The following is a 13,160-nucleotide window of genomic DNA, read 5'->3' as shown; positions in this document are numbered from 1 at the left end:
TAAAATTACATAAAATTATAAAATAAAGTATATAATTCTTATTCCTTCAGGTATTATTATAAATTGACATCTGACTATTAGTTTCAAGACTTCGATGCCCAGAGTGGGCAACACCAGGTAAGTATCACCTGGTACAAACTATTAGTTTACCAAGACACTTTTTCTGTGTAGATGTGCTCCATGATACTTGCCCTTGATTACCATAAACTGTCATGAACATATAACAAATAATTATTATCTCTTTATTTTAATATTAATATTGTTATTGTACCTGCATAAATATCATCTGTATGCATTTTTGAGAAGGTATAACATCCACCATCACCTAGAGTCCACCTGTCTTTGTGAATTCTTGTCTACCTACACACAGAGATCATGAAATACAACAAAGAGTAAACAGCCTCTGCCTTTGGTCACAACCTGTTCACCAGTACTGTTTTTATTAATTTACCTACACTGAATTTTCTGGAAACTGAATCCTGCCTTGAGACCATGGTATCCACCTATTCTTCCCATCTTCACAGACTACATGGACCTAACACTGTTTTCCAAGCTGGATCCAATACACTCACATGCTTCCCTGTATTCTGTTGTAGGTACCACATGGTTACCCAGACTTCCCACTGTGGTTACTTCCACCCTGTCAAATCCTTTTTGTTTCCTGTGGCCTAATGTGTCAGCATCCTTGGTCCTCTTGTTAGTAATCATGGCTAAAAGCATCATGAGTATTTACAGACAGCATCAGCTCGGAACCAATGTGCTTGAATGTGGGCTGAAGTGCACACTTCAAGGGCAAGCCTAAGATTGTCCATGTGTTCAGTCCACTAGATTCCTCCTTGCCTGAAACATTGCCCAAGTGGTTGGATAATGATGCTGGTGGAGCTGCGTGGTTTTCGCGACAGATTCTGATTATTTCCCTGCACATGATTATCCCTGGACCAAAGCAAATTCATCTCATTCTCATTTCTTGCCACTTCTAAAGATTCAAATTGGAAATACAGCTTTCTGATCTACCCTTTAAAGAGGGGGAGATGTGGTTCACTTTGACCAACTTACAGAAACAGAATCTGGGCCTTGGGAGATATTCACTAGTCCATAAAGTCTGAGTGTCACTAGCACAACATTCAATAAAAAACATTGGGCTATGCCAGTGATATTTAGCAGTGATATTCAAATGTGGCTTTTGGAGAGTGGTGGTACTAATTTGAAAGTACACATGATCCAGTGTTTGTCCTCATAGATTGCTAGAATTTATCAACATCTGCATGACCTGAAGTACCCCAGATATTCCCAGTTTGGTAGGCTCCAAGTGTTTCACAATTCAATTACTGACGCATTTGGAAAAACAGGACAAATGCCTTTTCTCCTAAGACGGAGAAAGAACCTCCTAGGGGATAAAACACACTGTTTTTGACACCTGCTAGTTTCCTTGAGCTTTCCTGAAATGCAATCTTCTTACGTATAGATGATAAAACCCAACAACAGACAGATTATATTGACGCAATGGCCAAAGGACTTAGGGTGAAAGCTTCAGATAAACCGACTTCAAGGAACAACACAGGTAGCAACTCCACAAATCAAGGCTATGCCCCTTTTAGAGTACAGCTTACCAAGACCTTAATACCTTAATTCTGCTTTTCCCATGGCTGGCTTTCTCTTGGCATACCACTCTGCAGGCAGTGAGGAAGAGATGACCCTTCATGATACCTGAAATACAACTAAGGTTGTAGTAGCAGCAGCCTCAGGGGTTGTTGTAGCTATCGCCAATCCTCAAGTTCCAGGGGACATTATACTTATATTCACCATGATGGACTTCTCTCTAGCCATCCAAGGCTTCTGGGTCAACCACTTCACCCAGTGTCTCCATTATTTATTGGTCTGAACCCCTGTGAGGGTATCTCAACCTACCCAGCTTCTCTTGTTGCACAATTTCCACTTGTACTGCATCTTCTAAGACATTTTTTTTAACCAGGTCCTTCCATAAAAAATACATTTTTGCATTGTTACCTAGTATTTGTATACAGGTATATATAGAACAGAAAAGAAAAAGTTTTATGAAATGCTCATCCTTACTACCTGGTAATGTGCTTTATTTTCTATTATATTGCATTGTATTGTATTTCTCTTATTTTGTTGTGTTTTCATTTTTTTAAATAAATAATGGTTGTGATCCATAACTTAATTTCATAATCTAGTCTCAATCCATTGTTTGAAAAATAAAAGATAAAGGATCTTTTATTCGACAAGACATCAGGAATCCTCAGTTCTGATTTCATGTCTTTAAGTACCACCTTGGATTCATCTCTTAGATATCTGCAAATAGGATGAGTAAATGCTTAACTTTATACTAACGATGACTCAAACCAGAGAGGTACAGAGTAGATATTTACTTATCAAATGCATTTTTAACATAATAATACAATTCTCAGTGAAATTTCTCATAATTGGTAATAATTAAAGATCCAGCTTATATTTTTAGATCTTATTTTGTGTGATTTAGATCTTAGTTTAGCTTGCTCATTTTATAGTATCTTAGAAAATAGTTCTTTGTACAATTCCTGTTTTTAAAATTTTTTCATAATGTAAATCTTTAAAAACTATTATCAGTTATTTTTATTACTCAAAATGAAATAAAATTTTCAGGGCTGTTGGAAAACAGACCAGCTAATAGCTAAACTGTATCCGAAGGAAACGTTTTCGTGAGTGGGAGATGAGGGGATTTGTTAACTCAAGACCAGACACCTTGGGCAGGAAATGATGTCTTAACCAGGTACATTTGCCCAATTGTCCATTTATAATATTTAAATTCACTGGAAAATCTACATATTTCTCTTTAAAGTTTTTTGGATATACTCAAGGTGATATCTTTAGCAGTTACTGAGAAATTCTGATGAGGCAGGTGTCTCTTAGTTAGGACACCCAAAATACTTCCTGAGCTTAGTTTTGTCTACATGCTTGAAATTAAATGAAATCATGGAGAAGATACAAAGATAGGGAGAGAGTACAAGTATAAGCTCACAGTTCATAGGATTAGGTCAGTTTTGAGTTAATACCTTTAAACCAACTGACATCTACTCATATTTCACAATTCAGTTGAAACTCATCCCTTCTAATGGGCCCCCCATAACCTCTGTGTTTATCCATACTTAATATCATGCTCTGGAATGGTTTTTCTCTCATCCCCACTAAATTGTGAGCACCAAGAGGGAAGGATCTCTATCTTAATCAACTTTATATCCCTAGTTCCCAGAACAGTGCTGGAACATAATAGGTGTTCAATATTTATTGACTGACTGAATGAATGAGTGAATCAATTAGCCATATAGGCTCAATATATGTGAACTGAATAAATGAGTGAACTCATGGATATTGTATTTTATTAATTTTGATTAAATACAAAAATGACTTAGTTCTCCAAATAAGATAGGCACAACCCAAGATAAAATCTAGGAACAAGATCAGAAAGTGTCATCCTCACAGATGGAAGTTAGCAAGAATCCACACACTATGTATGAAATTAGCTAACCCTGGAGGCATTTCTAGAAGTAACAGCTTGTAGTATGATTTTGAAAGAGCTTCTCTATTAAATCAAGCCATCTTTTTTTATGGCAGCAGAAAGCATCTCAGTTAAAATGTACTAAATTATAAATCATTTATAAGTTGGGACTTGTAAGAAGTTCTGCCAGAGATTTTAACAGGGTCCAGAGGGGGTAAGGAGCAGGTTGAGTGAATGGATAGGTAAGGTCTGCTCTATGGCAAGCTGTTATGACCTGGTTACTTTCATATTCCTAACTGGATATTTGTCTTGGGTCTCCTAAACTACGTTGACCCAAAGGTGTACCACATGACAGGCAGATAATAAAAATAAGCTGCAGAATTTCCAGCTCTGTTTGTGGCAATTGCCCAGGGCCTCCTTACTTAACTTCCAAGCCTTTCATCTGAGTCCTGGCCTGTTCCAGTACTGCCTAGCTTCCAACCTGCTGGTTTCGTTTCCACTTTCTAGTCTGTTTCTTACCCAGTCTCAGCTTTGATCATTGACTTGCTCAAAGGACTTGGCTTGATCCCACCTCTGCCTCTTCCCATTTCTGGCTACTTCAGGTAAATTATCTTGACCACCCTGGTTCCAGCTCTAAGAACCCAACCCCTGGCACTAGCTCTCATGGTTGACATTCTGTTGGGGTCTGTCCTGTCTCCTACCAGAAGGAATCAGATATAGAAGCACATCTATTATTATGGCAACATGGAAAGTCTAGTGGCTATATTCCAGTTACTGTGCTTGGGGAATTTGGCACTCAGGAAAAAACCAAACTTCACAGGGAAGTACTGAGGTAAAACTTTGTAGCTTTTGAAGCCTCTGTTCTTTGCCTTCTCTTCCCAGGCTCTTTCTCCTCCAACCACACAAAAACCCTGAGAGGATCTGGAGGAACTGCTTAAATTTGTAATTCAGCTGTTAAAATTCCTCACAATTATCCATGGTTCTCAGGAGAAGAAAGGATGGTTGGATATCTTGCCTGATGGGGAGTTCAGCCCATGTAACCTGGCAGCCCTACAGGGCTTCTTGACCACTGTGTGGGACCTGTTTGATAGGCAGGCTCCTATCAAAGATTGGCAAGATTGATGGAAAGATGGAGGCTGCCCTCTACTGCATCTGACAAGGAGGAAGGGAGGACGGAGAGTTAGCTGATGTGCAACTCAATCCTGACCTCTTATCCAAGAATTGTCATGGAATGGGCTCTCTATCGGGACCCAGTTCCAAGAAGCCCTCAGAACAACCTGAAAAGATGAGCTGGCCCTGCTGAGTGAGTTTGGCAGCCTTTCCAAGTCACCTGACCTCCAGTCAGGTCAGAGTATGGTCAGCTGCCTGGCCACACCTTCCTGCCAGACAATTTGGCCTTCAGCTTCCAGAAAAGGCAGGGCCATGGTGATGTACAGTTCTCACTGACGTTGGCATGGTAGGCGCATCTGCGGAGAGGAGGCATGCCTCTGCACTAGAGTGCTGAGTGTGGACCACATCTTATCTATGGCCAGGAAGTGCAAGCGTCGCCCATGGTAACGAGGGAAAGGCAGATGTTATCACTACTTCACCTGCTATGCTCAGCTGAAGACTGTTTGGGCTAGAAGCAGCATTGTGAGTAGCCAATGCCTTTCTATAGGTTGATCCCATGGTTAACTCTGGCTCATCAGGAAATCTGAAGAACGGTCCTAGTCCAATAATGGCTTTCATTCAGCAGCTTGCTCACTTCTGTCCCAGCAGTGGCCTTCCCCAGTCTGCCCTGATCTAATACTATGGAAACAGACATATTTAATTCTAGTCTGTCACAAAAGAAGACCCAGGACAACAGACTCCATCTACCTTGTGGTTATTTTTGGAGGGAAATTAAAATTGGCCATGGTCAGTTAGCTAGAATGTGACAAAGATCACTGTCAAAGCCTACAGGCCCACACGTGAGGGAGCCTGGCACCTCCCTATGCAATCCAATAACTTTAGCTTCTAACAAGTCCAGAAGTTCAGAAAGCTCAGCAGTTGTGGACAATGGCAGGCTTCTTTTTCCAAAACTCCGAGCTACTGATTACTTGTAAGTCAGGCAGCTAGAATCACTGGGCTGATACTTTGTCTTACAGGCTTGATTACCAGGGGTAACTGAGACTAAGCCACTCTGAGAGATCCTCTGTCCTGAAAACTTACATTTCAGTGCTGCTGTAATTAAAGGACAAATCAGATGCAAACAGTGGGCAGGGGCTTCTGCTTATCACTCTGATTTGACACGTGCAAAGTGACCCACTGAGGTCATGTGGAAGAGTAGCTTACTTGCCCCCACATGACAGGCTCCTACTCCTGGTTCCATTCTCTGTCCTGGAAAGCCACATGGCCCTCCAAGGCATTGATCATGGCACACTGGGAGCTGCAGCAGCTGTGCAGCTAGCCCAGTGCTTTTCAAAGCAGAATTGCCTGGGTCTAAAACAAATTAAGACTAAGGCTACTGCAATTTCTCCTGATGCCCTAGTGCCCTTGGGACAGCATCACACTGGACTTTATATCACATCTCTCCTTGTGCCATAAACAATTCTGGTGGTAGTGGCCATCCTTATGAAAACAGTAATCTCACTCCTTAGATGCTCAAACTACACTCTGTTCATCATCAGGGAGGTGGTAGTCTTCCTCAAGATCACTTTTTTACTAATTTCTGTGGTCTTGCGGACCACAGAAAGAACTTTTCCAGAGACTTCTACATCCAAATTCACCTATCTGTTGCCACTGACCAGCCAAGGACAGTCAGATAGGCTTGGTTAAAATTTCTTAAATGTCACAAAGCATGGAAACACTATGACTTGGTCTAACTATCTTGTCACTGCAAAATTCACACAATTTTTCCACACAGAATACCCTCTCTCATAATAATGACCACTGTCACTCTCTCTATTTTCTTTGTTTCACTGCTAAGGTTGATACCTCAAAGAGGTGTAGAGCACCCCAAAACAGCTTAGAAATGGCATTGACCAATATATGAAAGACTACTCCAGGACCAATGTACTAAAGAATACGGCTGACAGACTCTGGGTACTGGACAGGAGTGGTAGGGTACGGGGTCTTCTGGATGGGAGTTTCTCTGGTTCTCAGTCCAACACATCTGCCCAATACCAAAATTCAAAGACTTTCTTGGATCCATTCAAGTTTCTTGTGGTTACCAACCCCAATGTATTCTTGCCATATTTATCTGCCAAGACATAGCTTTAGTGTTCAGATCCCCAGAGCTAACTCTAAAATACTAGATGGGAAGTCTGAGCAATTGATTGAAGAGAAGCTGGACTTGAGGCATAGAAGCTGGCTTCCACAGTTGTCCAAGTAGGTAAAGGATGAACCAGAAAATCAGTGGCAGGAAACCCAGGGAAGACTTGACCACTGTCTGTCTTGACTGGTTCCAGATGAGAGGGAGCCTGGGAGAGAATTAGATTCTCCCTATTCTATGTGATCTAGAGCAAACAAAAATGAGTGGTGAACGTTTACTCTAGTCTCATTCATATCAGTCACCCAGGGATCTTCTCGTTGGCTATGTCCTTCTCACTCCTCTTTCCATTCCACTTCCATCTGGGTGCCAGTTCTTTAACTCTGCAAACCATTTCTCAATTCTGGTCTAACGCCTTGAACCTGACACCTTAATTCAACTATTCCTACCATGGTTTTCTAATGAACTCAGCTTGTCTTCAGTTCCAGTAATTTGAAGCCAAATACCCTTCCCATGACCCAGGCTTCCCTTCTATTACACAAGACGCATACCCGATAGACACAGCCCCAGACCTCTGCCAAGCCTACTCCAGCCATCTGAAGTCCTTGGCCCACAACAGTTAGAAGACACCCTTGTGCCTAGGGCAACTATAGCTCCCTTTGAAGACTAATATAGTGACATTTTGTTTTGTGAGTTAGTATCACTATGCTTGATAACCATTAATCAGTATTGTAGGGCATAATGGTGATTCCACCAAGACACAGACACACAATGAGGTCTAACCTGAGAAAGCCTTACCATTAGAGGAGAAATTTAGTGAGAGCCTGAGTCAAAATGTAAGCAAAGGGAGAGGAAAATTACAGCAATGAATACATAGGACGAACCTGGGAACATTCCTTTCAGTACCAAACTTCTTTCTTAGCTCCTATTTTGGAGGCTGATAATGGTTTCGTTACCTATCTTGAAAAATGTTTGTATTTTAGCAGATGCATCTGACGTCTCCATCCATGTCTTTAGCCCACATAATAATGTGGACCATCAGGTACAATGGCAGGCAGGAGTTCTAAAGCAGAATGACCTGACGGAAAATCTCAACTCCCTTCATGTAAGCAAGTGCTTACTCTACCTACTTAACAGTCACATATATTCCTGCATATCTGAAAATAAAAGATATAACCATCATAAATTCACAGTCAAAAAGTAAGTCATTAAGACTTCTTAGCAGGGCACAAAAGAGGCCATGAAAAAAAAATTTCATTTGAAATTAGGGGTTCCTTGCTTGACTAGTAAGTTTGCACTTTGCGACATTTTATAAGTGTCCTGAATAAGCACATATGTCATAGACTGAATTGTGTCTCTCCAAAATTCATTTATTGAGGCCCTAACCCCCACTGTGATGGTATTTAGAGGTGGGGCCTTTGGGAGGTAGTTAGGTTTAGATGAGGTTATGAGGGTGGAGGCCCCATGACAGGATTAGTGTCCTTTTAAGAAGAAGAAGAGAGATCAAAGTTCTCTTTCTTTCTCCTCTATGTGAGGACATGACAGGAAGGTGGCCGTTTGCAATTCAGGAAGAGAGTCCTCACTGGGGAACCAAATCAGCTGGGACCTTGATCTTGGATTTCCTAGAACTGTGAGAAATAAATTCCTATTGTTGAAGCCACCCAGTCTACAGTATTTTCTTATGGCAGCTTGAGCTAATACAATGGGTATCTTTAAACACACACACACACAAGAAAAACAACAACGATAACAGCCACAAAAAAAATAAGATGATCTATTCACATGACGTTAAGACTCATCTACTAAAATCTATCACTGTGCTTGGGTCAGTTATCCAGTGACATCGCTTGAGTGATACAGGCTTCAAACTGATATTCTGCCCACAGGGAACTGATTAAATACTAAACTATGAAAATTTGGGTCATTCATTGGGAAGCCAGGGAGCAAGGCAAGAGCTAGGCTGGAGAGTCCACTGTCAGATGTCAAATCTAAAAAGCCACTGGATCAACGCCAAAGGCTGGGATTGGAGAGTAAGAAGAAGATAGTATCTGGATAGTGCCTTTAGGTCAAACAAGTCAGATGAGACTTACATAGGAAGACAAACTACCCAATGGTGCATTTAGTCCCGCATTCCTATTCCCCAGTGGAAAAAGACCTCGTGATAATAAATGTCATTCTATAAGTAAATTTGGGGATGGGTAGGTATACATCTGCTGTAGTGACAAGAGTATGAATGTTAAACCATAACCTATACAATTACATCTTAAAGTCTAGTTAAGGGAAAATCATAAGCCAAAAGTGTGGCTGATAAAAACGTGCATTTCGACACACACTGTAGGGTTAGCCCAACAACCACAGCAAACTCAAGTGATCATTAACTTCAGTAGTAATTTTCATTAAAAACAAAAATAACAGCAATTAAAAACTATGACCAGCTTCAGACAACACGAATGATGTACTGGACACAAAACATCCTTCCTCCAAATTGTAGGAATTCCAACTACAACTTGTTCGTGAGCATGCACAGTAGAGCCCTGCAAATTGCCAAGTGCTTCGTGGCATGGACTTCTTAGAAAAATCTGCATCAGCAGGAAACCGTGGCCATGAGCTAATTTTAGTTTATGAACACCCCATTTTAATAACTCAAATTCATTCAGTAGATAACTGCTAATAAGCAACTTATGTTAAAATAAAATGCTATGGAATTGTGAGTCATTTGCCAGGAAGAATCATGGAAAGGATTTGCATTTGGGGGAGTCTGGGGTTTACCAGGAGGAGTCCACTGCATAACTGAGAACCAGTGGCTGCTATGTGAGGGGTATGCTGTTAGCTGAACTGGAGCAGCTGGGCTCCTGGCTTAGCCTGCTGCCGGTGGTCCATAGCATTTAGGGGCTCCTCCCCACTCTCTATTGAACAACTCCTTGTTATCCTATGGCGGTTGGCTGGGAATCCCAGTAGGGTTTGGCTGCTCCATGATGCTGCTTCTGCCTCCTTCTTAGAAGAGATAAATGATAGTTTTGGCCACACCATTCCTGGGCTACAGCTCTCTCACATGTAGCCAGTCTATAAAGAGAGTATGATGATTGGGAAATAATGTCAAATTTTTGGCAGCTATATATGACATGGACATGAGCAAAATTTTGTTTTTATGCCAGTTTCTAGGTGTGATATTTAAAAATTTTAAACATGATAGCTTACTCTAACAGAGCTTTAAAAGTATGATCTCAAAACCAGGAAGCATCAGTTCTACACTAATGGTGGGTATAGGCATTAATAAAGTATGCTAAGAAAGTAAACTTTTTGAAGATCAATTTCTAAGCTACGTGTTTGATTGACGGATTAAAAATCCTAAGCAAAGTTAGCACTTTGCTAAAACTGTTCCATGTTTATTAAGCCAGATGTGTTGATCCTCTGCCTGTTGTGAAAGACTATTTAAGCCAGATAATGTATTTTCCAAGTTGAAACATTTATTTTTTACTTAAATGCAAAACATTTAACAAGTATCTGAAGAGACAAAAGCTCTAATAATACGGAATGATAATAGGATAGTTTACAGTATATGCTAACACCTGTATGTGGTATATTTTTCATCATGTAGTCAAAATGAACACAGCATATAAACACATATCAGAAATCCTAAGGTAATATTCACTTCTAGGACAACAGCAAAGGCCATAAACAAAATAAACTGTATTACCAGACGTCCACGTACTCCTTAAAAATGTTTATAATTTCTTGCAAAAGAAACATACCGGCTGCTTCAGGATGTGGGTGAGACAAGCATGTTCCTGTGGTAACAATTTCCCAAACAAGAAAATAGTTAAAAAGACAAACTTTTGCTAAGTTGCAGACTACCAGGTCTCCTGATTTATGAAAGCAACAAGGTAGAGCTGCTTAAGAAATAACTCAGAAATAAATATTTCATGAATCAGCAAAATCTGTCAAGTAAAATGACTTGAATTTACAATGGAAAGAAATACGTTCACATAGTTTGACACTGTCAAAGCATTTTATTATGAAGCGTTGAACTTTAGGTTGACATACTAGATCTAGAATATTCTACAACCATGCAAAATAAATATGCACATATATCCCGTAAGGTTCTGGCCAATCCTTAATAAATAATAATTATTTTAGTGATCCAAATATAGATTCATCCAATTAAAATATGGCGTACGTTTAGTTTCTCATAATCTCATTTTCTTTCCTTCTTTTAAAATAAGCTTGCCTTCTTCAATAGTTATATATTAGTGCTATTTTACACTTTGCCCTGTTCATTGTCATTCATTCATTTTATTTGTGAATCCTTTCAACAAACATTGAGTATTTGCTAAATACCAGCAGATGATTGGGTCGAATCATCTTTTCTTTTTTTTAAAAATTTATTTATTTATTTTTGTCTGCATTGGGTCTTCGTTGCTGCGCGTGGGTTTTCTCTAGTTGCGGTGAGCGGGGCTACTCTTCATTGCGGTGCGTGGGCTCCTCATTGTGGTGGATTCTCTTGCTGCGGAGCACGGGCCCTAGGTGCGTGGGCTTCAGTAGTTGTGGCACGCGGGCTCAGTAGTTGTGGCTTGTGAACTCTAGAGCGCAGGCTCAGTAGTTGTGGCGCATGGGCTTGGTTGCTCCGTGGCATGTGGGATCTTCCCAGACCAGGGCTCGAACCCATGTCCCCTGTATTGGCAGGCAGATTCTTAACCACTGCGCCGCCAGGGAAGTCCCATCTTTTCTTTTTTTCATGTTGAATTTACTACTCTTCTGAAACTCATTCAATAATATTTCTAATAATTAAAAGCCTCATTCTTCACCCCATTGCTGATGATCTACCCAGAACTTCTATCCTATAGCCATTCATTTCACATCTTTCCCACTAAAGGTGAGATGAAGTGGGGTAGGGAGGGCAGGGTGGTGAGGAAAGAAACTGGTACATATTATTTGCATCCAACACTCAGTGCACTTGGTTAAGTGTTTAACACATATTATCTTAAATAAGTTTCACAACAACAAAATAAGGTAGTCATATTATTATCCCCATTTCATATATTGTGAAACCGAGACTCTTAGCACTTAAGGGACTGGCCACCTAAGGTCTCACAGTTAGCAGTTGGCAGTGCCAATAATGGGACCTTGGCGTGTTTACCCCAAAGGTTTTTCAGCAGCTCTTCTAAGAAGCACAGTTGGCACCCCATACCTTTTAAAAACTCATTGAATAAAATTTTGTTTGCATCTATGCTACTTTGAAAACTCAGACCTCCTCTTCTTCCATTTTCCTCCAAAAACAATATGTTATTTAGATAAATTACTAGAAAAATACATTTAACCAGGGGTTTTGAAGCAAAGGTAGACAGCTCACACAAAGAAAACTGCTAATGAACAATTAAAAACTTTAAAATTCTGAAATCTACCTATTGTATTATGTGTAATTTTTTTTCAGACCACCCTCTAGTATTACTGGAAGCAACAGATAATAGATTATGAATAGGTTAGGTATTTAAAAGTTAGTGCTATAAATACAAATTAAACCAAGGGAAAATGCAAACATAAAATGCCCAGTTTTATTAGTAGAGATGAAAAGAAATAATATCACAAAATTAATGCTAAAGCAACACTATTTATTATGTTGCATTCTCTTTAATTATTCCACATCAGTAGGTACCTTATATTCTTCATAATCATTGTTATCTAGCAAGTCCCTTTTCTCCAGTTCTATAAGCTGTTCTGCAGAGAGCTTAGCTGGCAGATGCTTAAGAGACGCTTGCTCATATATGGGCTTTCCATTAAAAAACAGTTCCTTCCAATCATGCATCAACTTATATGGAATCAGGCTACAGCAAAAAAGAAGAAAAAAAGGTCGAGAGGAATCAATGGTTAGTTAAATACACATCTTAAATCTTAGTCTTTCTATTACCATGTTCATTCACCAGGATCTGCTATTTGAGGCCAGAGGTTCCTCTTACTATGACATTTCTAATAGCCAGTAAAATGGCTGAAACTTAGTAGGTTTGAATGAATAAATGTTACCTAAAGCCATTGGTTCTTCAAATTTTCTTTGATTGTGCACTGAAAGCACAATATATCTAAAAATACTGACGACTATCACAAAACTTAGGTTCTTTGATTTCCGGCTGTGATACTAAATGGCTGTGCAAGCTTTGGAAATCAGTTAAATGTTCCAGTATCCGTGTCCTCCTATGCAAAATGAACAGACTGAATACTTTCCAAGGCCTCTTTAAGATGACAGTTGGTTTACATATTTTCAAATAACTTGTAACAGAAAAAAAATCTAATGTTATGGTAGTCTTATTGTCATTGCACGTTTGGTAACCTGTGCAATTATTTTTCAGTACTTTTTCTATTTAAGTCAGATGAATGACTTGGTAATCAGGACAGAGCGATGGGAAAGTAGTTCCAAGAGGAACAAAATGTGCAAAGGAATTA

General features: G+C 39.7%; 1 protein-coding gene across 1 annotated transcript in view; it reads right to left on the bottom strand.

Annotated features, from left to right (window-relative positions):
• SPEF2 (sperm flagellar 2) overlaps positions 1-13,160 on the bottom strand; it is a 176,676-nt gene that overhangs the window by 117,978 nt on the left and 45,538 nt on the right. Inside the window, exon 9 of the mRNA XM_036847598.1 lies at positions 12,379-12,547. Coding sequence (XP_036703493.1) covers positions 12,379-12,547 — 169 coding nt within the window. The remainder of the gene's footprint in view (positions 1-12,378; positions 12,548-13,160) is intronic.

The sequence above is a fragment of the Balaenoptera musculus genome, chromosome 3, assembly GCF_009873245.2.
Source record: "Balaenoptera musculus isolate JJ_BM4_2016_0621 chromosome 3, mBalMus1.pri.v3, whole genome shotgun sequence".
Taxonomy (NCBI): Eukaryota; Metazoa; Chordata; class Mammalia; order Artiodactyla; family Balaenopteridae; genus Balaenoptera; species Balaenoptera musculus.
The sequence above is the reverse complement of the archived record's forward strand: the minus strand, read 5'-3'. Positions and strand labels throughout refer to the sequence as shown.